Consider the following 27904-nt stretch of genomic DNA (forward strand, 5'->3'; position numbering starts at 1 on the left):
TGTCAAATCCGTCTGCATTTTGTCAGTATGACTGAATTCCAGCTATTAAGAAGGTGATCAAGTAAACAGAAAATCATCTATTGTGATCATAACCCTTTAAAAAAATCCTGACATCATAAAGAGCATATTTGAAAATCCTTCTACAGGGATTCAACAGTTCACTTAAAAAAAAATAGAAATATCGCAGTGAAAGTGAGAGGTGCTTCTCAATGGGATACATTTGGTCCTTTTGCTTAAAACTCAAGTATAAATAGATGACATCAAGTTTTGCCCTCAGAAGTTTACTGCTCACTGTCCTCTACCTCTCCTACCAACCAAACAAGAAAATAAGACCTCAAAACGAAGGCATCGGGCTTCCCTGGTGACGCAGTGGTCGAGAGTCTGCCTGCCGATGCAGGGGACACGGGTTCTTGCCCCGGTCCGGGAAGATCCCACGTGCCGCAGGGCGGCTGGGCCCGTGAGCCATGGCCGCTGAGCCTGCGCGTCCGGAGCCTGTGCTCCGCGACGGGAGAGGCCACAACAGTGAGAGGCCCGCGTACCGCAAAAAAAAAAAACAAAAACGAAGGCATCTCCTCCCAGTACTCAGGTTATTATTTCCCATTTTCTGACCCCTATCTTCTTTTTCTTACATAGGCCTGAGAGGAGCTAGCTTGTAAACCAAATCTACAGTTTCCCTAGCAAGTTCCAATGACATCCCTCATTTAGAGAGAACTACCTTCAGGGTCTTGTAAACGAACTCATTCCATATTTCAATATTCTCAGAAAATAATACTTAAATCCAAAAATGCCCTCCCCACGAAAGTTTTACTCTTTTCTTTGAAAGCAAAGATAACCTTAATTTCAGGGAGCTATTCAAGAGAAGAACACAGGGTACATTTCTTCCAAGGCGGAAGCACACCAAGATTTCTCTGATAGTATTTAGAACAGAGTTACAACGTTAAAAAAAAAAAAAAAAGAGTGAAAAGAAGAGAATGTTATTGACCAAAAAAATGCTGTCATATAGCTATAGACTTATAGGCTATGAAATAGGAAAAAAAATCTGCAATTTTTCAAGATTCTTCTGGCAAAACATTCTTTGGAATCATTTTTTTCTGAGAGCTGAAAAGCATTTTTCTAAGATGCTGCCAGCTCTAAAAACAACCTTTCTGATCTCTTGAAAAGCCAAGTTCTACTTTTAATAGTGCTATGTACTTTTGGTTTCAAAGAAAAAACTGAAAGAGAAGGAACCACAGCCAAAATGGTAAGTTTACCCTACTCATGCCTCAAGCTATACATAATGATTTCACACAGTACTTATGAAGAAGGGATCAAATTTTTCCTTTAAAAATAGAACATATACCTCTATGTCACCTATGTAATGTTTAAGTATAAGGAGCAAAAGCACCCCCCTTTCACTCCAAAATCCAGTCAAAACAAAAGTTTATATGGAGAGACATAGTCATGAACAGAAGATCTCTAATAGACATCAGAAGCAAAAGTGACAAAAGCAAAAATAAACAAGTGAAACTGCATCAAACTGAAAAGCTTCTACACAGCAAAGGAAACCATCAACAAAATGAAAAGGCAAACTACAGAATAGGAGAATATATTTGCAAATCATATATGTGGTAAGAGATTAATATCCAAAATATATAAAGAACTCATACCAAAAAACCCCAAACAATATGATTTTAAAATGGGCAGAGAATCTGAATAGATAGTTTTCCAAAGAAGATATACAGAGGGCCAACAGGTATATGAAAAGGTACTTGACATCACTAATCATCAAAAAATGCAAATCAAAATAAGCTATTACCTCATACCTGTTACAATGGCTATCCTCAAGAAGACAACAGATGGTAAATATTGGCAAGAATATGGAGAAAAGGGAATGCTTGTGCACTGCTGGAGGGATTGTAAACTCCACAGTGCAGCCACTATGGAAAACAATATGGATATTCCTCAAAAAATTAAAAATGGAGCTACATATGATCCAGCAATCACACTTCTGGGTATATATCCAAAGGACATTAAAACAGGATACTGAAGATATATCTGCACTCTCATGGTCACTGCAGCTTTATTCACAATAGCCAAGCCATGGAAACAACATAAGTGTCCATCAACAGATGAATGGATAAAGAAGATGTGGAGATGTGTGTGTGTGTGTGTGTGTGTGTGTGTGTGTATGATGGAATATTATTCAGCCATGAGAAGGAAGGACATCCTGCCATTTACAACAACATGGATGAACCTTAAGGACATTAGGCTAAGTGAAATGAGTCAGACAAACTGTATGATGTCACTTATATGTGCAATCTGAAAAAGTTAAACTCATAAAAACAGAGGCTAGACTGGTAGTTACCAAGGGCTGGGGGGTGGGAGAGAAGGGGAGGTGTGGGTCAAAGAGCACAAACTTCCAGTTATAAGATGAATAGGTTCTGGGGGTCTGATGTACAGCATGGTGATTACAGTTAATAATAGTGAATTATATACTTGAAGTTTGGCTAAAAGAGTAAGTCTGAAATGTTCTCATCGCAAAAGAGAAATGGTAATTACGTGATGTGATGCAGGTGTTAGCTAACGCTATGGTGATAATGATTTTGCAACATACAAGTGTATCAAATCACCATGTCGTAACCTTAAGTTATATGTCAATGGTATCTCCATAAAAGCTGAAAAAAAAGATTTCTAATAAAATCAAAATGGCTAAGTTAGTAACATCATGATAGATTGCATTAACAATGATAAATGTTAAGCATAAGGTACTATATCCAAAAATCTTGGTAAGACAAAAAACGTTTACTGGTTCAGATTCTCCCATTTCCATAAAAGACTATTTTAATCCTCCCATGCGAAATGGACAGAATCTATGGGATTACTAGTATTTCGAATGAATTTTTTAATTTTACTACAAAATTTACTAGAATCAGTCACTTAAGGAACTTATGTCAAATAACTGGTGTGCTCGAATATTTCACATTTCAACTTATTATTTTAGAGTTGTCAAGACATAATCTAAATCTAACAGGGAAAAAACATGCAGGCTTCAAATAGCACTTAAAGAAACACAAAGAAGGAAAGTTAGAAGTCAAGGATGATAATTCTGAGATAAAGGCTGAGTGGAGAAAAAGACAGAAATCTACTAGAGACCTTATCAGGATGCAGTGCTGAACTCTGCCACATTATCACTGACCTGTAACCTCTTCTCTGGCTCACAAACAACTTTTGAGTACTCTGGGACTAAGTGGATGTTTTAAAAAGTTCTTGTGTCATATTTACTTTTTCCGACGACCCTTATTAGAAGCCTGATGTACTCAAGCTCCATAATTCACATGCTCCAATTACCTACCTAACTTCATACCCAAGAGGAATAATCAGAGGCGTAAAATGCCACCCTCATAAAAAGAAACGTAATGGGTATGATTAGGATTTAAAAGGGACAGGCTCATTTTTAAGGGCATAGCCATAGATAAGTAGCACCCACACTGTGCTCTACATAACTATAAAAGAATCAAATAGGGTTTGTTTAAAAAAACTCCTTAATAAACATATAATAAATCCCTACCTTTAAAATGAGTTGTACTACAAAAGCCCAGTTCTTCACGAAGATGCATTTCCCCATAAAATACTACAAATGGTCATTCATTTCCAAAGCTGGCCCATCAATACCTATTTAACCCATAATCTACCGACATACAGCATAATGTGGAATGAAATGTGGTAAAAGTACCTGTAACACTTCAAATGCATATTAGTATCAATAGTTCAGCTGAGAGGATGGGAGCTTGGCAAAACAGATCCCAAAAAAATGGACTCCAGGGGTTACATATAACCCAAAATGTTTACACAATTATATATATATGGGTGGTTTTCTTATGAGAGGGTCCACAGCTTTCCTGAGGTTCTCAGAGTGGTTATTCATACCCCCATAAAGGGAAAGGGCTTCTGTGCTATATAAAATTCAATTCTTCCCTACAAAGCCCTCAGGTAGAGTTCATCAGTGAAATGAGGCATCTTGAGAAGTTATGGTCTACACATGCTTACATATAATGATAAGCTCATGGATGAAAAACTATCAAAAACCTTCCAGTAAAACTAAGTGAAGGAAATCCTGGTGTAAAGAATGCACTGCAAAAAAAAAAAAAAAAAAGGAAAAAAATGTATAACTAAAAAAAAAGAACGCACTACAACATTTTATGGGGTCTGAACTGCCCATATAAGATGACACAGGAAGTTCATCTGTATTCAATAGAAGCTGATGATCCTGGTAGTATCCAATGTAAAGTAGATTCTGACCCATCAACAGTGTTTGTCTGCACAAACTGCAAGCAAACATTCCATATGCTTGTGAGAAATTCCACTTAAAAATCTTTCCCCATCCTAGCCAATTCACCTGGGCACTATATTATCATTATCTTAAAAAGAAAAATCCATCTATTACCTACACAGAATTCAAACAAACAAAAATGTGTTTTTAAATGACCCAAACAAGTAATCTGAATGGGTACACATCTTTTCTATTCATTTTGACCAAGCAAATCTGGATAGTAACTCGTTTTCATATAATTTTTTTTTCTTTTTTATTTCATATAATTTTTGATGTAACTTTCAACTTTAAAATTTTTCCGTACACTGATATAACACAGTTAAGGCATTGTTCTTTTCTTAACTGAGGATAGTTTGGTTTTAGATTGTTGTTGAAATAAAGTTGAACTGCATAGACTATAAGGCTGTTCTAACCAACAATGTAATTTCAGACTCATACCTACTTAAAATATTGTTTAATTACCTCTTCTCAAACCATGAGTCCACAGCGTGGTCATTAAGGTGCTTCACTGCTTTTACCTCCCTCAAAACATTACTGTACTTCTTGACACACTAGCAACTAGCTTTCTATGGGAAGGCTTTTCACAAGCCAAGCGTCACGTACCCCTCCTGCCTTCAGCAACTTTCTTCTGAACTCCTCTGTGGGGTTGTTGAAGGTAAGCTTTTCACAGCGGAGGTGATTCACTGGTGGATGGCCTTCAAGATGCAGGAATAAGTCATAATCAAAACGAACCTTCTTAGGTTCTTCCTAGAGGTTAAAAAAAATAAGAAGGAAAACAGAGACTTAGGCATAAATAGAAATTTGGAAAGCAAAGGTTTACTCCTGATAAGGATCAGAAAAGACTCAGACTACAGCACTGGGGAACTCTACTCGACGCTCTGTGGTGACCTAAATGGGAAGGAAATCCAAAAAAAAAAAGAGGGGAGATATGTATACGTATAGCTGATTCCCTTTCTAGTTAGTAGAAACTAACACAATAGTGTAAAGCAACTATACGCCAAGAAAAATTCATTCAAAAAAAAGAAAAAGAAAGAAAAGAGACCCAGACGTCTAACAGCTACAGTGTCAAAGAAGGGGAAGTACTGGGGAAAAAGTCACCATGGAACTATCTACAAAGCAAAATGGAAACATCTGAAAAATTAGTTTCTTGTCTTAAGAGGAAAACCAAAAAGAATAAACTCATCATCTTTCTTGCAGTCTCTCAAGTGGTAGGACACCACCACCACCGCCACCCAACTGGAAACCTAAGACACCCCTGAAGCCACTCCTTCCCCTTCCCACTCTACGGGCCTACACCCATCATCAACAGCTGACATTTTCTCTTTTCAATACTTCTTGAACAAGCCGTCTAACCCATACTGCCATGCTCTTACTGATTCCTCAAACTACTATAAACTCCTTCCTCTAGTAGTTCTTCCTACCTCAGGATAGACGATCACTTTTCTTCTTCATTCAGGCCTCAAAACTGTCCATATGAAACAAAAATCTAGCCATTTTCACTCCTTGATTAAAATTTCACAAGTTCCCAATGCCCTTAGAATAAAAATCTGAGCTCACCTAAATGCCACATAGGATTTTCACAATCTAGCTCTTGGTTCCATGTCTCACCACACCCCTTCCACCCATCTGGTGATCCAGCCACACATTGTGGTTGGTTGCTCCCAGAATTTACTCATTCTAGATTAACTCTGGGTTTCACCCTTGCTTTACATTACTACCTCCACTGCCGACCTCCACTCCTCCACCTTCTGCTTTACCTGGATAACTTCTACTCATCCCTCTCCACTCAGGTTTTATTTGGGGGAAGCACTCCCAACTGCCTCTCCTCTGTTCTGTGTGCCTCTCTCTCTTATCCTTGAAACATCTTAGAATAACTGTCTTATTATCTCCCTTTACCCTGCTAAATCATAAGATCTTTGAAAGCAGGAATAATGGTTGAGTCCTCACTGTACCCTCAACAACTAGTTTAGTGCCCCATGCATAGTAGCAATGCAATAAAGTCTGTGAAATGAATGAAAATACGGCATTTTCCTGGAGGACAAAACAGCACCATATCCAAGAGAACACAGTGATTATAATTCCATGATACTCGAGTTCTACTCTCCAGCCATTACTTTAGCTGGCTAAACATCTAAACCTCTCTACAGACAGATTCTCAGGCATCCAAGGGGAAATGAATACTGAGGATAATAATAACAATATTATGTATTTAACATTTATCTCATTTTCTTCTCATAGCTCTCCTTTGGGTCAGTTGTCAGCTCTGTTTGGCAGATGAGGAAATTAAAGCACTTAGAATTTATTACTTTATAAAAAAACTCCCTGTGTATTATAGATATTAACCATCTCTGTGAAATGTTACTTTTTTCATTTGTCATTAGCTTTGCCATTTTATGTGTTTTTGATAACAGCTATTTATGTTTTTTTAATAATAGCTTTACTGAGAAGTAATTCACATACCATAAAATTCACCCATTTAGAGTATAATATTTTGTGGTTTTTAGTACATTCATAGAGTTATAAAACCATCGCCACATTCTGATTTCAGGACATTTTCATTACTCCAGAAAGATATCTCAAACTCATTAGTGGTCCAACAGATCCCACACCCCCTGGCATCACTAACCTACTTCTGCTTCTATGGAGTTGCCTATTCTCGACATTTCATATAAATACATGAACATACATAAAATACATACACAATATGTGCTCTTTTGTGACTGGCTTCTTATACTCAGCATGATGGTTTTGAGGTTCATCTATGTTGTAGTATGTGTCAGTTCCTTTTTATGGCCAAATAATAATCTATTATATGGGTATACCAGGTTTTGGTTATATATTTGTCAATAAATAGAAATGTGGGTTATTTCCATTTTGGGCTACTGTGAATAATGCTGCTATGAACATTTGTGTACAAGTTTTTGTATGGACATACATTTCCATTTCTCTTGGCTATACACCTAGGAGTGGAATTTCTGGGTCATAAGGTAACTCTGTGTTGAACATTTTTAGGAAATGCCTTACTGTTTTCCATTTTAAAATCCCACCATTTTAAAATCCCACCTGCAATGTATGAGGTGTTTATGGTTTTTTAAAACACAATATTTTCTAAAATTACATAGTCAAATAAAACAATGTTTTTCCTTTTTTATAAAAGAATTTGTTATATTACTAACACCTGATGAAACAAAGTGATCTGAACCCAGTTCTTTTGACTAAAACGTCTTAGCACCGAGCGTGTGGAGAAAAGGGAACCCTCTTGCACTGCTGGTGGAAATGTAAATTGATACAGCCACTATGGAGAACAGTATGGAGGTTCCTTAAAAAACTAAAAATAGAACTACCATATGACCCAGCAATCCCACTACTGGGCATATACCCTGAGAAAACCATAATTCAAAAAGAGTCATGGGGGCTTCCCTGGTGGCGCAGTGGTTGGGAGTCCGCCTGCCGATGCAGGGGACACGGGTTCGTGCCCCGGTCCGGGAGGATCCCACATGCCGTGGAGCGGCTGGGCCCGTGAGCCATGGCCGCTGAGCCTGTGCGTCCGGAGCCTGTGCTCCGCAACGGGAGAGGCCACAACAGTGAGAGGCCCGTGTACCGCAAAAAAAAAAAAAAAAAAAAAAGAGTCATGTACCACAATGTTCACTGCAGCTGCAGCTCTATTTACAACAGCCAGGTCATGGAAGCAACATAAGTGTCCATCAACATGATGGACAAAGATGAATGGATAAAGAAGATGTGGCACATATATACAACGGAATATTACTCAGCCATAAAAAGAAATGAAATTGAGTTATTTTTAGTGAGGTGGATGGACCTAGAGTCTGTCATACAGAGTGAAGTAAGTCAGAAGGAGAAAAACAAATACCATATGCTAACACATATATATGGAATCTAAAAAAAAAAGAAAAGGTCATGAAGAACCTAGGGGCAGGATGGAAATAAAGATGCAGACGTACTAGAGAATGGACTTGAGGACACGGGGAGGGGGAAGGGTAAGCTGGGAGGAAGTAAGAAGAGTGGCATGGACTTATATCTACTACCAAATGTAAAATAGATAGCTAGTGGGAAGCAGCCACATAGCACAGGGAGATCAGCTCGGTGCTTTGTGACCACCTAGAGGGGTGGCATAGGGAGGGTGGGAGAGACGCAAGAGGGAAGAGATATGGGGACATACGTATACATACAGCTGATTCACTTTGTCATAAAGCAGAAACTAACACACCACTGTAAAGCAATTATACTCCAATAAAGATGTTAAAAAAAGAAAAGTCTTAGCACCTCCAACTGTCAGAATGCAGACATTACCTACTACAAATTCATGGTTTTCACCTCTTCATCCAAACTTCCCCAGATCACAGTCTACACTCATGTACTCACTACCTCTCACTTCTATTACTAATCTGGCACGAAACTTGCTCCTTCTCTCCTTAATCAGGGTGCCATTCTCTCCCGGTTTTCCTCACACTTACTGGCATTCCTCCTTAGTTTTCTTCACAAGCTTCCCTTCTTTCTTCATTGACTGGTTTTTTTTTTTCGGTACGCGGGCCTCTCACTGTTGTGGCCTCTCCCGTTGCGGAGCAAAGGCTCCGGAAGCGCAGGCTCTGCGGCATGTGGGATCTTCCCTGACCGGCATGAACCTGTGTTCCCTGCATCGGCAGGCAGACTCTCAACCACTGCGCCACCAGGGAAGCCCCTCTTCATTGACTCTTAAATGCATTTACCTTTTTGCAAAATTCCCCAGGGAGGCATCGCCCATTCACAGGGAGTTAGTTCCTCCTTCATGACAATGACTCCCCTCTCTACCTCCAGCCCAGTTCCCACTTGACTGCCATATGCTTGTGTTCCAGTCTAACCACACCTCCACTGGGGTGACCGGCAGCAACAGCAAATTCATGCATTATCTTAAACTGAAGTTATCTTCATGTGTCCTTTCTCCTATACTCTATATCATGACAAACAGAAATCTTAATTGCTTCCCAAGGATAAAATACACAAAAGTCATCACTAACGCTTCCTTCTCCCTGACTCATCACAGTCAAATGGTCTCTGAGTTCTGTTTAGTATTCCTCCTTAGGAACTCTCAAATCTATGCCCTTTGCTCTAGTCACGATAACTACTGCCTTAGCTTAGACCTTCATCACTCTTCATCTGGTCGCCTCCCTGTTTTTGAACTTACCCCTTTCTACCTATCACAATGACAAGAGAGTGATCTTTCTAACACAAAAATCAGATTACATCTTCCCATTGATATAAAAGCCTTTAACGGCTCATCATTTTCTACAGGATGAAATCCCACCTCCTGGTAATAACCATTATAGTCTTTTAATACCTTTCCTGCATTGCTTTTGTTCTCTTACTCTACCTTGTCCTTCCACAATGTTGAAGCACTTGCTGTTCCCCAGTGCTTCATATTATCTCATTCATTTTGCTTTTCACATGTCGTATTCCCCATTGTCTAAAATGCCTTCCCTCCCAGCATACTTCCATCCTTTACCTGTTTAGTGCAAACTCATCATTCAAGACCTAGCTGAAGCATGAACTCCTCTGAAAAGTCTTCCTAACCCTCCCAACCCCATCTGAATTAGACATCCCTGTTACAGCATTCCTTTATTAATGTAATGATCACAACCATTTTTACTAATTATCTGCCTTTCCTCCAAATTGTAAAATAGTCAATACAACTTCAGAATTAATTTAAAAAATAAGAAGGGCCATTTTCTACCTTACAATTGGGAGTGTAAATTGGTAAAGCCTTTGGGAAAACACACTGGCAATATCTATCAACATACTAAATGCATGCAATGTTTAACCCAGTAATTCTACTACTAAGAATCTCTTCCACAGAAATATTCAAATATATGTGCAAAGATATAGAGACAGATATAGATGTAAAATAAAATGTTCACGGTAGCATTGTTTATAATAGCAAAAAACAGGGATGATCTGCATGTAAGTATATCATTACCATGGAATACTATGCAGATATTTTTAAAAACTGTCTTGGAAAGGCATATCGCTAAGTGAATTAAAGGCAAGTCACAGAAAAAATATTAAAATATGATATATTATGCCCTCGCCAATCTCTATATAGACATACTTTTTATCCATGCAAATGCATGGGGGAAAATCTGGAAAGGCTATACCAAATCGTTAACAATGATTAAATGAAGTGAAAGGAGTAACTCCTAAGTTTTATTCCATTCACTTTTACTAGGAGTATACTCCAGTATACTTTTTTAAAGAGAAAAATACATTGATGAATATAATAATTACCAGCAGAAAAGGAGTGAGGTAGTAACAACACTTTACAGTTCACACCAGTTTAAAACCAAAAAAAAAAAAGTTACTTTTCAGTAAACCTAAGGCTAAGTACCACAGACAGTGACAATCTTTGTATGAATCCTGAGTGTGATTTTCTTTTGAAGTTTTTTTTTAATAGAAAGTAAAAAGTAACCATAAATTTGTGGTCTGACCAACTGAATATCTTTCTTAGAGGGCTGACATCAATATAAGGTCAATTTATGCTCCATAGAAAAGATTCTTCTTCAAAGTTCAAACAAGGAAGCATGTATTTATTCTCCATATAAAGCTGATACGTTTCCTAGAGGGTGGAAACCTGGTTTGGGCAATATCAAATTATCCCTCTCAGTCTGCTTCAGTCCTTGACATTCACTCGTGTACTTTTCTGAGGACAGAATGAAAGAGAGAAGCACAGGATCCTTTCAAACCTGAAGTGCTACAGTCAATTGTGTTTCAGTGGGCCTGTTGGTTTAGTTTCTGAAACACACAGATTCTCATGGATAGGCCTGTTTTGTTGAATACAAACACAAAATAAGAGAATAAACAAACATGAACTCATAAGAAGCACTGACACTCCACCACCCCTCTTGACTCTGACCTCTCAAATAAGTGAGCAAAACTGAAGACAAGCTTATTGTAAGCGAGAAAAATACAAGGATGGAGATGGGACCAAGGGCAGGGTGATATTATACACTGAATATGCAGTGACAGGCCCCTTCCAACATCAGGTGGAGGTCTTTTTGCTGCTTTCTCTCATCTCCTATGCAAACTTGAAATAATACTTTTTCATAAACCATTATTATAATGGATGTTCTTTCTACAGACAGAGTTGAGTAAACTCCAGGGATAAATAAAATGATATACACTCAGAAGAAATGAAATGAACATTCTGGAGCAACAGCCTAGACCTATTAAATTTTCACACATGGATCATTTCAGTAGGATGGAGATCCAGAATGGAAGATAGCAAAAATTTGGTTTCTAAGACACTCTAAGAAGATAAATTAAAAAGAGATGACAGAGCAATAATTTTAATTAAAAAATTAAGAACATAAAGAAAAGTATTTAAAATACTACACCCATACATTTTCCACTGAGTTTAAAGAGATGTTAACACTTTCACCATGCTAGTTTACATTTTTCTTTAAAGAAATAAAATTTTGTAAGTATGAGCTTCTCCATCCCTCCTTCCCCAGTAAGCCATGCCCTTTAGTTCCTGTGCTGTCCTTTCAACTCATGCTCTTGTACTACATATGTGTCTCCATCACCTCATTTATTCTTGGCTTCAGTGGTTTATAAAACCATACATAAGTGATATCATAACCATATAATATATAATCATCATTTTTGTTTCTGAGACTTATCCATCTTGCTACATTAATTGCTAAATAGCATTTTGTGTATTATTAACCCACCAGTAATTGATCCACATCTCTACAATTAGGTGTATACTACTTTTTCATATTACAAACACTGAAATATGTTTCATTGTGCACCTGTGAAAAAAGCAATAATTATTATGTATCAAATCTTAAAGAAAATCTAAAAATAAAAATCAGCTAATCTGGACACTAAACAGAGTATCTACTACACAGTGGTCAGCTGAATGTCTATTTTACAATGGCCCCAAAGAAATAACTGTTTTCCATCTCAGGTGCATCTTTCTTCTTTCATATTTTAAGAAACTAAAAATTCCTCACAGAGTGAATAAATAATATGTCTTTCAGTCATAAGAATTGCTACCCAAAGTACCAAGACGACTGCATTTGTGTGTGCGCACATGTGCACACATTACTTGCAGCCTCTTCATCCTTCATTTACTTTCTTTTTAAATCTGGCGGATGAGGAGATTCCAGTTATTTCTGTAAAGGAGGGAATTGGGCAGTTCAGAAAATATATTTCTCTGAAGAAATAAGAGCTTGTAAAAGTGACCAGAAAAGTTAAAAACAAAGTAGGAGAGAAGATACTTTATTGCAGCATTATTTCCAAACTGAAGCCTTCAGTGTACCTTCATACATTGCTGGTAGGAAAGTAAAATAGTACAGTCATTTTGGAAAACGGTTTGGCAGTTCTTTAAAAAGTTAAATTAAACACAGAGTTACCACACGACCCAAGGACTCCATCTAGGTGTATAACCAGGAGACTTGAAAACATATGTCCACACAAAAACTTGTATATGAATGTTCGTAGCAGCATTATTCATAGGGCAAAGATGGAAACAAGCCAAATGTCCATCAAATTATGAATACAAATATAAGCAAAAATGTGGCGTTATTTATACAATGGAATAGCATTCAGTTATAAAAAGGAATAAGTATTGGTACATCCTATAACATGGATAAACCTTGAAAACCTACTAAATGAAAGAAGCCAGACACAAAAGGCCACATATTGTATGATTTCATTGATAAGAATTGGCCAGAATAGGATATTACACAGAGAAAGGGAATAGATTAACCCCAGGGGCTGGGAGAGTAAGGAATGAGGAGTGATTGCTGATAGGTACAAGGTTTCTTTATGGGGTGATGAAAATGTCCTAGAACAAAATAGTGGTGATGGTTGCACAATACACTAAAACCCACAGAGCTGTACATTTTTAAAGGATGAATTTTATGGTGTGTAAGTTATATCTCAATTTTTTTAATAAAAAAAGAAAGCTAAAAACTAATTTCTTAAGGGAAATCTTGACATGAGAAAAAACAAATCCATACATCAAATGTGAAAGCATATCATATGAACAGACATAAATGCATCTCAACAAATTCTGATTTGATGAAAAACACGTGAACATTTCAGTAGTTTTACTACTGAGGAAGGTAATCATTATTCTGGCAAAGAGTTACTGCTTCAAAGACCCAGAAGTCAAGAGAATTGCCAGTGGAGAGAAAGATCTAGATCAAGAATCTGGTTTTAACACTTTCCAACTGTGTGTGGCCTTGGACAAGCCGTGTAATCTTTCCATGACTCAGTTTCCCTTCCTGTAGAATAGGAATAATAACCTCTCAAAAGGTCTTATAAACCTACTAAACAAAGCAACATATGTAAAGGGCTCAGCAAACTGCCACGGACAAAGTAAGCACTCAGCTATTTAACTACACAGAAATAGGTTACCACCAAATACGTACCCAAAATATAAATATAAAGAAAAACTAATTAACAGGGATATCATGTGTGTAGGAAGGCCGTGGGGCAGGAATGTGGCACATGAGGAGACCAGCTTGAAAAAAACAAGAAATATGAAAAGTAAAATGTATCCCTATTTTCTACACATTCCAACTTTTGAAGATAGTTTCATTATAGCTTATTTAAAAGTTAATTATCTCTTAATCACAAAGAGATTTTTACTGAATTGAAGGCTGGGCCTTCTATACATTGAAAAAGCCAGTGGAACACAACACTGTAAATCAACTATACTTCAATTAAAAAGAAAAAAAGAAAAAGTCAGTGGGACACTGTTCCAGTGGAAGATACTGATCACTAAAGAGTGGCTTATCAGGGGTTCTCATACTTTGTGGTGTTTCTTCACCTGGAAGGCCAGTAAATATGCAAATTCCTAAGCCCCATCCCAGAGATTCTGATTCAGTAGATCTGGGATAGAGCCTGAGAATCTCATTTCCAACCAGCTCTTGGGTGATGCTGATGCTTCTGGTCCAAGGACCAGACTTTACAGAGCACTGGCTTGGATAACACAACATTCTAATTGCTCAGTTCCTTTAAAAAGAAAAATGTGAATTCTCTCACTTTGGGGCAGGTTTCAGGAACTATGATTACCTTGGAATAAAAGGAAGAAACAGGGTGATTAAAAATAACAGCTAGCATTTACTAAGTGCTTACTTACATATGAAGCATTATTCTAAAAATCCTGCATAGCTTTATTTAATCTAATCCTCCTAGCCACCTTATGAGGTAGATACACTTATCCTATCCCCATTTTATAAATGATAGTGAGCCCCACAGAGATTGAGCAATGTGTCCAATATTATACAGTCTGTGTGTTTTGCCATATATGCACTGCTGAAATTTTAAAAATCCAATAGAATCCATAATATCTACTTGCTGATATAATTGTATATATATGTGTCACATGTGTGTATCAGATGAAGGTAAAGGAGAGATTATTCTTTGTAAGTCTCAAATTCTAGAATTATGAAAATGAGAAAAGGATCATTTCACCGAAAAGCTGTAATTTCTCTTTTCTATTGTACAAACATATATTAATCTTCTTTTTCAAAAGGTAATCACTCTTCTCTTAAAAGAAACATTTAATGAATTTCATATAATCTGACTTCACAGAACTGAAATTATCTTTCTCTAGCCACTTCCTCTTTAATGAAGGACAACAATAGCCAAAATTCCTAGAAGACAAATTTTAACTTTTATTTTCAAATCATCTAGTGATAGAAGTGCTTATGAATCAAAACTATTTTAAACATCATTTGGTTAATGAAGGATCTTCTATTGAAAGATTAATGAGTAAAGATTACATACCTTGTTTTTAAAATAAACCTCAATTGGCAAAATGAAACCAGCATACCCAGATTCTTCTACTTTGTAAGGTGGATCTTTGCACACTGCAACATTAAAAAAGAGAAAAAGAGTGAGATGAGATTAACAGGCAGAAACACATTCTTCTTTCCTTTAAAAACACGAAAAAAAAAAAATCCTATCCTACCACCTACATCATTCTCAATTTTCACAGCCCTTTGCCAAGCCCCAGCTAACTCTCTGATTTGTTCTTTACTTCTTGTTCAGAATCTACAATAATAATATTCCTATGTAAATCAAATATGTAAGTTATTTATTCAAATCTTGATGGGGGATAGTGCATCACAGTCAACCATGGTCATGAATGACTGGACTTTAGTGATTATCACCCTGCCCTAACACTTTAGGGACACTGAGGACAGCACCTTGTGACTGAAAGCTTGAAAACAACTATAAGTTACCTAACAAACATATTATCTACGTCTAGTCTTTGATGGACATCACACTACCCCAAACCCCTCAGTTCTCTGAGATATCCTAATTTCCGTACCAAAAGGTGGCAGGACCACCCTCCTTCCTTAGAGAAATCCCAAACCCAGTGTCTCCCAATGTTATTGGTGTTCATTAAGACTCATTATCCCCCATTACCCCCCAAAGGAATACTTACTGAAATACTGCAATACATACAAACACTTCAAATCTATTCACATCGTAAGAATACATAAGAAACAATAAGGCTTTTGTATTCTTATGAAGAAAGACTTATTTAGACAAGACTATTTAGGCAAGCTCTTGGGAAATGAGAGATGCCCTAAGAAGCTAAATATGATTTCACCCCACTAAAATTTCTATTAAATCAAAATCAGTTGCAAGGGCTTCCCTGGCGGCGCAGTGGTTGAGAGTCCGCCTGCCGATGCAGGGGACACGGGTTCGTGCCCCGGTCTGGGAAGATTCCACGTGCCGCGGAGCGGCTGGGCCCATGAGCCATGGCCGCTGAGCCTGCGCGTCCGGAGCCTGTGCTCCGCAACGGGAGAGGTCACAACAGTGAGAGGCCCGCGTACAGCAAAAAGAAAAAAAAAAATCAGTTGCAAGCCAACTGAGCTATTCTAGTTAAGACTGCATTCTGCTGGTAAGTATCACAAAGAATTAAAAATGTACATGTTGAACATCAAGGCCATATACCACATAGCACATAACCTGGTAGCCCAAGTCCACTTCAGCAGGGCTCCAGTCTGCCTTTTAAACCCTTCCTCCTTTTGTCATCCACCAATCCTCCTATGCTTCATTCAATTGCATCAATTCCCCCAAAACATGCCCAGTATTTCCCACCTATGCTCTGTCCTCTTTCCTTCCATCACACTTTGATGCTACTCTTAGTATCCTCTGCTAGTTCAAATCTCAATTTCTTCACAAAGCCTTTCCAGACCACAGAGTACTATCCTCTCTTCTCCTTTTACCCTTCCAAAGAACTGTCTGAATCACTGATTTGACACTTAACAGACTTCCTTATTATCATATGTTCAGGAACCTCATCTCTAATTCCCTTTCACTCCCCAAGGACAGAAACTTTTTTTAATTAATATTTATTGGAGTATAATTGCTTTACAATGTTGTGTTAGTCTCTGCTGTACAGCAAAGTGAATCAGCTATACGCATACATATATCCCCTCTTTTTTGGATTTCCTTCCCATTTAGGTCACCACAGAGCACTGAGCAGAGTTCCCTGGGCTATAGAGTAGGTTCTCATTAGTTATCTATTTTATACATAGTATCAATAGTGTATATATGTTAATCCCAATCTCCCAATTCATAAGGACAGAAACATTTACTCAGGAACATAAGGAGTGTCAAGGGCTCAGGCATGCCTGGGTGTCAATCCGGAATCCACTTCGAACTAGCCAGGCTACCTCTGGAAAGTTATTCCAATTTTCTGAACCTCAGGTGCCTTGCCTGGACAATGTGAGAACTAAACAAGGTGATGTATGTAAAAGACACAGGATAGGTCCTGGAACACATAAAGAAGTGGCAGAAGTAAGGCAGGAAATCTAACCTGTAAATACCCAATTGTCATGTAAACCTTTTGGATGAAAATAGAAAGGAGAATAGTACAGAGCCCTGGATTTGGATTAGAAGACTCAGTTCCACGGCCCTGGACTAAGGATTCTCTAGACAGCTCTAGTTCTATTCCCTTTATATATATATATATATATATATTTTTTTTTTTTGGCTGCGTCGGGTCTTCATTGCTGCACGCGGGCTTTCTCCAGTTGCTGCGAGCGGGGGCTACTCATCGTTGCGGTGCACGGGCATCTCACTGAGGTGGCTTCTCTTGTTGCAGAGCACGGGCTCTAGGTGTGTGGGCCTCAGTAGTCGTGGCATACGGGCTCAACAGTTGTGACTCACAGGCTCCAGAGCACAGGCTCAGTAGTTGTGGAGCACGGGCTTAGTTGCTCCGTGGCATGTGGGATCTTCCCAGACCAGGGCACCCTGCACTGGCAGGTGGATTCTTAACCACTGTGCCACCAGGGAAGCCCCCATTCCCTTTAAAAGAGAGAACACCATCTACACGTTGTCAGCATGGCTATCAAGACTCAAGAAGATTATATATGTGGGGAAATACAAGTCTGAGGCATTTTTAATGCAGAGGAGGAGGATGATGTACTTAAAAATTGGTTAGACACTCCATGAATACAAATATGATTACAAAGAGGAATCCTGAAGACAGGATTTTAACACTTGGCAGTCTCCTGTAGCCCACCTTAGGAAAATTTCCCCAAACTGACATCAGAAGAAGTAAATGATGACGAATGAGGCATCTCACCTGACCTTACAAGTTTCTCTAATAAAAAATGAAAAAGCAAAAGGACTCAGAGTGGCTTCAGCCCTGCATCCACTGACCACCTGCCAACCTATCATGAATATTCAAATACCCTGAACACTGAGCAGGGTGCCACTAAATGCATGAGCACCCCACCCCAGCTAGAAAGATAGCATTACATCCGTGACATTTCCAGGATGCAGAGCCCCTTTTCAGAACAGCAGTTTCAGTGTCCAGGTTGCTTGGGATTAATCATGCCAATGCCATTCGAAGGAAGTTTATTCTGTGGGCTGCTGTAGATGCCAGAGAAGTTATAACTGTTCCTCTCTACACCCTTTTGTACAGTTCACTTTCTCTATTCTGCATGCAAAATGCTCCTATTATAGAAAACAGCTGTTAGTGAGCACATCTTATAGCTGAAGGCTTAAATTTTTTTCCCACCCTTTAAAGGAAATGATCTGTTATGTATTACTATTCCAAAGAAGTCTAGTTTTATAAGAAACTGTTTACCAACTCATACCTCAATTATTTTTAAATGCAGTATTTTCATAAATAACAATGAACAATGTCTGTTGAGCACCCTGCGTTCTCAATTAGAAGCAAACAATAGAAACTTTCTATTCACAATAAACACGACAGAAAAGCAGTAGTAATGCAAATACAAATTTACAGTTCTAATCTGAAAAAAGGTCAAATTAGGGGAAGTAGTTTATTTATTCGACTGTTTTATAATCAGAATCATTAACATGAGTTTCTAACCTTAAGGATCTATTAAGATCTATGTAATAAAAGGCCAAATGTCGTAAGTTACTGAAGGGATACCCATCTATAGAAAGCCATCACATTTTTTTAGGTGACAATAAAATGGGAGGATTCATATTCATTCTTTAAACTATGCACATTAATTCAGTAGAAATCACTGGGAACTCTTATTCCTGTCAAAATCCAGCCAAAATTCTGAGATGTTGGCTCTCTCAGAACGTCTCTCTGTTCCTCTTCCAAGCTTCTCTTGTTGCACTTATCAGGCAGCCTGATAACGTTCATTCACCTCTCAGACTCCTCACTAGACTGAGCGACTTGAGGTCAGCAACCCCACCATTATTATTTGAGCACCAAATAATAGGTGCTCAATAAATATTTGTTGAATTGAATTTCTTAAAGATTCACGCCACTCTTGAGTTTGTGGTTAGCAGATACAAACTAGTATATATAGGATGGATAAACAACAAGGTCCTACTGTATAGCACAGGGAACTATATTCAGTATCCTGTGATAAACCATAATGGAAAAGAATATAAAAAACAATGTATGTATATGTATAACTGAATCACTTTGCTGTACAACAAAAATTAACACAACACTGTGAATCAACTATACTTCAATTAAAAAAAAAAAAAGGATTCATGCCACTCTTCACTGATCTACCATTGCTAAAGAAGTTGCTTTCTACAAGCAGCAATGATTTGATATTAGCCAGTCAAATTCTTCTCCAAATTCACTACAAGCAAAATAATCTTTTAAAATTTGGTAGAGGTGATAGAAAGTGTTGCCACAGAGAAGGAGTCTCTTGAAAGCTGAGTATCTAATGTGGGACTGATTCTAATTCTATAGTACCAAATTTTAAGAAATTGAGTTAACAAATTGGGCCAGAAGATCTCCAACATCATTTTGAAACTAACACTCTAGAGCCATAACTAACATTTCCCTTTTCCTCTCCTTCTGTACATTACTACTCATGTACCCCAAAGCTCTAACTAGAAGACATTTTCAAAAATCCATGTAGATCTACCCACACACAACACCCAGAATTTAGGCCTGAGAGGAACAGACCAAAGTTTTCATAAATAATGAGTAACTGGGCTTTTTTCCCCCCCCAAAATAGCTTTTCAAAATAACAGGCACAATATAAACCCATATACATAGTATTTAGAATGATGTTAACTATATACATTGACCATTAATCTATTTAATTTTTAAGTTGAGTGGAAAATGTACAAAAAGAAGAAAAACACATGAAAAGGAAAAAAAGTCATGATTTGGTTAGCCTGGAATAAGTCAAATCCTTACTTATTACCTGAGATTTTTAATATTAATCCTTTAGGAGAAAAAGGCTTGAAAAATAGCTATGCTTGATACAAAGAAATAAGTGCTCCTTAGATGAATAAATGAATTTGTGCTTATATAATGTTACATATACAATAAGTAAACTTAATTTATTAAAATATCTCATTTTTAGCACCAAAAACAAAAAACAAGAAAAAGAAAGAAAAGAACAAACTCCTCCAGATCCACAAGACCATCAAGTAATAAGCTTTAGAAAATACCATTAGGCAACAGTTTTTTCCCAAATCCTTAGGAAAATAGCTGGCAGATTCCTCTCCAGAGCCTCTCTCCAGTCTATTTGCTTAGACACTAGACTTTACTCACATCTGAATACTTTTGATAAGGACATGGCCCAGTTGCCCATTGGTAATTATTGCTTTTACTTTATTTACAGTGCAGAGCCCTCCCACACCAAACTCTCTATATATACAGACTGGTTATTACCATGGCTTTGTGCCCAATGTCCCTTCCAGCTTCAGCATTTTGGACTCCTTCTCTTCCTGCTTCAGTTCCACCACATCAGAGCCCCTAAGAAAAGGGAAGCAGGGTACTACATGGCCATCTTGCTGCCCCTGTTCTGTGCGTCTGGAAATCCAGACTAACATCTAGCAGTCTGGGCATCACCCTGCCACCGAACATGGCCCAGTCTTTACACTCCTGACATTTTGAAAAGAACAAAAATCAACGGTTGGATTTTATTTTTGTTTTTATAAGCTCACGCATGCACGCACATACACCACACACACACCACCCACACACACAGATTCTGCCATTGCTTCTATTCAGCCCATTTCAAAACAGGTATTTCCAAATAACAAAAAAATGCTTTCCCCCTTTGTGCCACTTCCTCATTTCCCTGAAAAAGGATTAAAGATAACATCGCGCAATTTTTGAATTGTATTGTTGAGTTGTTTTCACCTTGTTGAAAAATTCAAATGCAATTGTTGACTTCTTAAAAAATTCAAATGCAATTCTGAAAATCTAATTGTTTCCTATACAATAAAGAACTGTGGCCACACAAGATAACTTTCTAAATAACTTTCATAAAATTACAAAGAAACAAACTAGATATAGTTAGCTAACTAGGCAGATGTAAAACACATGTCTACCTCCTCAGGATTCACCATTTAAGGACCAACTCAAACAGACCTCCTCTGGAGAGCCTTCTGTCAATACTCCAAAACAAAAATGGTACTGTCCCTCTTCTGGGTTCAACCTTTTTTCTCACTGATCTTATTAGCAAATCCTAATATATATGCTACTATCAAGCCCCATCCTCACCCTAGATTAACTGTGTGCTTTCCAAGGGCTAAGGTTGTATCTCAGGACTCTTTTCATCTCTGAACCCAGCCCACCCTTTATGAAATTGAGTAGAATCAATGAAACGTAACTTTAGTATGACCTCAAAGGAAGAGATGGAGCAAGCCTGGCAGCTGACAAGAAATGCCTGGGTGGCAAACAGAAAGTATGAGCAAGGGCATTAGGAAAGTAACAGCATAGTGGAACAGTCAGTATAAGAAGAAACACTGAAAATGATGAATAAAAAAACAGATAATATGGATAAAGTTTATACTTCTATAGAGAACTCGTACCATACACACTCAGAAATTCACATCCAAACTCAGGGAGGGTAAAAATGCATAACATATAAAAGAGGAATCATTAATTTTGAATGTTACACAAAACTCCTAGATTTGGAATAAGAGTTCAAGACTCCAAATTGGCTATGTTGAAAAATCTTAATGATGATACATAAAAATGACTTCATTGGTTAGTAATTTGCAATCTTTATGTATAGACTCAGAATATCCATGGCTCTCTCTCCAGGTAGTGGGGAAAAAGAGAGGATTTTTTTTTTTTTTTATACGTATGCACGTTTTCAGCTTTCGGAGGAGTTGCGTCACTGGCCCGTCTAGCTGAGGTTAAGTCAATACATTTCATCTGGAGAAAATATAACCATGATATTAAAATAAGACCACCTTCATAATCATTTCTTCAAGGAACACATAACAAATAAGTCAACAAAATACAGGGAGTGCCCAAAACTACATAACATTACAAATTGTTAGGAAATATTAAATATAAGTCTTCAAGCTTACATCTTTCACTAAAATTCATAGCACAACAACCAACCTGTCCCAAGTTCCCTCAATATAACTCAGTATACAGCACTGCTTCAAATGATTGGCCTAGTGGAAATACCTATCCGGGCTAATCTGATAAGAAAGAGTAAAACTATATCTTCAGAGAAAGTTCAACCTAGAGACAGACCTAATTCTTTTATTGAAAACTATTAAATTGAAAAATCTTAATATTTCTATCTTAAGGAGACCACCACTTTTTTTTGCGGTACGTGGGCCTCTCACTGATGTGGTCTCTCCCGTTGCGGAGCATAGGCTCCAGACGTGCAGGCTCAGCGGCCATGGCTCACGGGCCCAGCCGCTCCGCGGCATGTGGGATCTTCCTGGACCGGGGCACAAACCTGTGTCCCCTGCATTGGCAGGTGGACTCCCAACCACTGCGCCACCAGGGAAGCCCGAGACCACCACTTTTAAAGTTAAACCTTGGGCAGAATATTTTTCAGAATACCATACTTCATAAGGTCCATCTGGAAAAGCAACATTAGCTACATGGAAAATGGTCTTCTAGGGAAATAACTAAGATCCTCCCAATATTTGGCAGGAGCATCTTCATTTCAGTGTGTACTACTACATCCAAAAAATTGGTCATCAGAACTGTTGGTGGGAATGTAAACTGGTGCAGCCACTGTGGAAAACAGTATGCAGGTTCCTCAAGAAATTAAAAATAGAACTACCATATGATCCAGCAATTCCAACCCTAGGTATATATCCAAAGAAAATATAAAGAAGATGTGGATAAAGAAGATGTGGCATATATAGATACACTGGAATACTACTCAGCCATAAAAAAGAATAAAACTTTGCCATTTGCAGCAACATGGATGGACCTGGAGGGTATTATGTTTGTTGAAATAAGTCAGACAGAGAAAGACAAATATTTATCACCTATATGTGGAATCTAAAAAAGAAAACGAATGAATATAACAAAACAGAAACAGACTCACAGATACAGAGAACAAACTTGTGGTTACCAGTGGGGAGAGAAAAGGGGGAAGGGGCTTGATAAGGGTATGGGATTAAGAGGTACAAACTGCTATGTATAAAATAAATGTATGCATAGAAGCTATAAGGAGATATTGTATAGCACAGGGAATATAGCCAATGTTTTATAATAACTTTAAATGGAGTATAATCTATAAAAGTTCTGAATCACTATATTGTACACCTGAAATTAATATTGCTTTTCATTATTTAATCAAATATATAAAGAGCCATTGAAGAATCTCACTTGCTAAAATAATCCCCTCATGATTTCTGGAATAGCAGAAGTCAACAACCCTTGGGACAGTCCTCTGGCATCAAAGTTTTACCCAGTTTTATCCCAGATTTTACACTTGGCCCTGCTATCACTAAGACTGATACTGCTTTTTATTTAGAGGGAAAAAGGGAAGATAATGTCTTCATTTATAAAATTATCCTATCTTCTCAATAATATTACCCTAATTAATTCAATTTAACAGGCACTATATAATCATAGGGCTACAAAGATAAGGTGGAATCTTGCTCTCAAGCAGATGACAGTCTAGCCAAAGACACTGTCCTCTAAGTGCAGGTTCTATTCTAGGGACATGAGATAGAGCGATAAACACAGCTGACATGGCCCCTGCACTTATTAACCTTATGTCCACTGTTAGGAGGCAGGGAGGGTGAGGAGGAGAGAAGAAAGAATACACGTACAAGAAAATATCGAGAAAGTATTAAGTGCTACAATGAAAATACAGCAGGCTGACATGAGGGAAATGGGAGAGTTCCTCTTTACTTTAGATGAATACACCCTCCCTGAGAAGGTGACATTTAAGCTGAGACCTCAAAATAAAAAAAGAGCAGGGTATGTGTTGGCCAGGCAGGAAAAAAGCGCTATTTATGTTGCTTACAGAGACAGATGTGTAAACAACCTAAAGAAAGCCTGCCTTTATACCTGCCTCCAGGGCTGTTTAGCCCCTTACCTGGATTTTCCTCTCTAGCTGAAGTGAAGGCTACTTCCTCCTTCCTGAACATTTTCTCCCATCCTGAATTCACCATTTAACACTCACATAGGTTTGGCTCTTATGACCTCACAATCTCATTTCTCTAATCTTAAATTCTCCCAATGCTACGAACTCCCAAGAAAACACTTTACATCTACTTACAAAACCTTCGTTATGATTCTTCATCATGAAGGTTTTTTAGGTAGATATAATTATTGGGAATTGTATAACCTAATCTTAAGTAAGAGATTTTTTTTTTTAAGTATGTCCCTTGAAATAGAGTTCCTAAACACAGTACGGAAGGAAGCATCTGGACTAAGGAAGGTCAACCCCAAAAAAAGAAGTGGATTTTAAGTGCAATTTGAGAAAAGGAAAGATCACAACTGTAAAGCTACCTACTCAAGGGGAGGGAAGCAGTGTTGCAAGGGAAAAAGCTACCTGGATCAAGAAGGAAAGGAAGGATACAAAAGTGATGACACTCAAAATATTAGAATACAGAGGTTACGATTTCCTCAAACACATTCATATTAAAGGGATATTTTTCAGCTTAAGTTTTTTCTTTTAATAAGTGCACAATGTGTAAGAGCCACTTTTAAATGTGGTACACCCATCTCTTCTTGTATAGCATGCAATTTTTAATACTCACCCTTTAAGTATTCAATGCAGAGGATTACGAATTGGTGTTACACACAAGACAGCTATCAACTGCATTAGGGTGACAGAAGTGGCAATGTGTTATAAAATAAGTAAATATAATCAATTAAAGTTAAGACTCATTTTCTACTGAATTTGAAAAAAAAAAATACAATAGCCTAAAAGATCACCTCAAACTAACTTCACAGAAACACCAAAAGATAATCATGCAAAAAAGATCAATGATCCAATTTTTCTCTTCTCAATTTTTGCTTTATTCCCTTTTCAGTAGGGGGAGAAAAAAAAAATGCTTCCAGGGAAGGGATCAAAACTGTTCTAACTTTAGAGAAAGAGCTAAAAACAAGATTCCTTTTCAACATCTTGTGGACTCTACTTCGTTTTTTCTGTTTGGCATTTTGGCACAGAGATAGCCTATCCTAAGTATCCTAATTGATTTAAGCTCCATTAGATATTCCAAATGAAGACAGAATGAGGGTGATACTGATATGATGGCAACTGTTTAGACACAGTGCATACAAGAATGTGGTTCCTGTTCAGTCTGACAATCTTTCAATCTTCCCAAATAAAGCAAGGAAAATTCTGTCTCTCCACTCTCCTAAAGCAAGGGTTTTCAGACTGTGTTCCAGAAAACCCTACATCCCAGCAGTGTGTATTGCTTTTACAAAAGCAATAGGGTGCTTGCCCCAAACAATGAAACTGTAAATAGCCTAAGGACCAATCCTGAGTTTTAGATACAGGATTAGGGTCCCTTCAGATTATGTGAAAAAAAAAGTAAGCCACTGCTAAAATAAAGTCTGACACCACTGCTCAAAAGTACTATAAAAATTTAACTATATCATTAAAGTAAATCTACTTTCACAGAGTATGATTTTTTGCTTGCTCCTGTTGAACACAGAAGTGATCTACTGTTTTCTGTCTGACCTGACTATAAGAGTGAGCTACACTGATTTCTCACTGAGATTTGCAGTTCTGGTATGTCTTTTTGTTTGTTTGTTTGTTTTTTGCAGTATGGGCCTCTCACTGTTGTGTCCTCTCCCGTTGCGGAGCACAGGCTCCAGACGCACAGGCTCAGCGGCCATGGCTCACGGGCCCAGCCGCTCCGCGGCATGTGGGATCCTCCCGGATCGGGTCATGAACCCGTGTCCCCTGCATCAGCAGGCAGACTCTCAACCACTGCGCCACCAGGGAAGCCCTCTGGTATGTCTTTGAGCTAAACAGAGACAGGGAGCAAGAGAAAACCAGCTGCTACTCTTCTTATGGAGTCAAATGTTACAAAATACCTTCCGATTACCAAATGCAGTGCTAATTGCATGGTACCTCTCATGGCCTCTGAATTCCAGGAGTTATTTAATAGGGGGAAATAGTACAAATATAAAAGAAAGAGAAATCAGGACAAACACAAAAACCATTAATAGTCAATATTATAGGTGGGAACTCACAAACTGAAAGGCTTAGGGAACAAACCAGGGAGAAGCAAAGAGAGAGTCAGTCATTGGGTTTCATTGTTGTGTGGTTAAAGAAAGCAGGTCTGGGGAGTTCCCTGGTGGTCCAGTGGTTAGGACTCCGCTCTTCCACTGCCGTGGCCCAGGTTCAATCCCTGGTCGGGTAACTAAGATCCTGCGAGCTGCGAGGTGCAGCCAAAAGAAAAAAAAGAAAGCAGGTATGATATTGTCAAAAGGAGGAAGACATTTTTAATGAGTAGTAATGATTCTAGGAAAAGATTATAGTCCAAGCAGGAGTATGGGAGAAACATTCCACTGGATGGGTAACTGAGGTAAGTATTTCTTCGTGGTTCTTTTCAATCTTGAGATACAATACCAAGGAAACAAGTTTTCTAAGAGGAAGGTAAAGAAACAGGACATTGGTAAAGAATTTAGGAGCCAAGGGCTAGCTAGCAGCTTTAATCTTATTTGGGAATAACAGAGAATCACTTACTCTTTTAAGAATAGAAATGAAGGTATCCAAATAATGCCCAAGGCACACTGACTATTGCTCCAAATAAGGCAAGGAAAATGGGAAGTGTAGAAATTAAGACTGAATATGAAGAAAGAGGAGGAAAAAGAGGCTGCAAGTTAAGATGATCCCAGAAATTACTACTGTATCCCAAATATAAGTGTGAGAATTCTCAAGTACATGGAATTCTCAGGTTTACCGTAGGAAGTGTAAAAATGTTTGCTAACTTAAAGCAAAGCCCCTTGAAAACTTCAGTTTAGTGGGAGGCGTCATTTTCTGACAGGAAATTGTGTGTAATGTGGAAGCAGAAGAGCTTAGAGGTCGAGAGCCAGGGGTTTTGAGAACCCCTTGGTTCAAATCCCACCTTGGACACTAGCATAATACATCCTATTCTCTCAGTTATAAAATGGAGCTAATGCTATTACCTATATCATACCATTCATTAAGCTTTAAGAGATCATCCACCATGCTAAAGGCATAAATGAGATAATCCCTATAAAGCTTGAGAACACTTTCTGGAAACTAGAAATCATCTACTAATCTAACAGTAGTCAAACACAAACCATAAACATTAGAGAACTTCTTGTGAACTTTCCCCCAAATCTGTCCAAAGAACAGATTTAAATTTACACACTTACCCTCAGTTTAATTAAGCATTCTTCTATCTGGTTTTATTTTTGGCCCTAGGGATTCTTGACAGGGATATGTGAAAAAGGAAAATATTCTTCACTTTGGAATTCTTTTGGCTCAACCCACCACTAAAAGTACTAGCCGGCGGTTCACAAAGTCAGCCCACCTTCAAACTCATGAAGCCCAAACTAGCACATGTTATGAAAAAGCTGTAAATAAAGTTTCCAAGGTTATGTATTATAAAGCAGTAACGGAAATACTGCAATAAAACAAACCAACAGAAAATAGAAATGCAATCTGAATTTGAGTCCTGTGGGGTAGTAACAGATAAATTAGCAAGGAATCAAGAGACGTGGTCCTGGCTCTGTTTCTACCACAAATTTGCCATCTGACCTTTGGAGAGTCCCTTTCACCACTCACCCCAGAGGCAGCTTCTAGATCTACAATTCTGTTATTCCAAAGACAAGTCATACGTGCCACTTCTAACTTGAAGGCAAATGCATTTTGTTTTTTAGGATCTTCATTTAAGCATAAAACA

The 27904-nt window shown here is 38.0% G+C and overlaps 1 protein-coding gene across 2 annotated transcripts in view; it reads right to left on the reverse strand.

Annotated features, from left to right (window-relative positions):
* The window catches only part of MLLT3 (MLLT3 super elongation complex subunit), a 268120-nt gene that overhangs the window by 105602 nt on the left and 134614 nt on the right, over window positions 1-27904 (reverse strand). For both annotated transcript variants that reach the window (XM_082656015.1, XM_082656016.1), the window contains exons 3-4: window positions 15104-15186; window positions 4913-5056 (exon numbers count right to left, since the gene is read on the reverse strand). In XM_082656015.1, the coding sequence (XP_082512141.1) occupies window positions 4913-5056; window positions 15104-15186 (227 nt within the window). The remainder of the gene's footprint in view (window positions 1-4912; window positions 5057-15103; window positions 15187-27904) is intronic.

Source organism: Grampus griseus (genome assembly GCF_964374135.1).
Source record: "Grampus griseus genome assembly, chromosome: 6".
Lineage (NCBI taxonomy): Eukaryota > Metazoa > Chordata > Mammalia > Artiodactyla > Delphinidae > Grampus > Grampus griseus.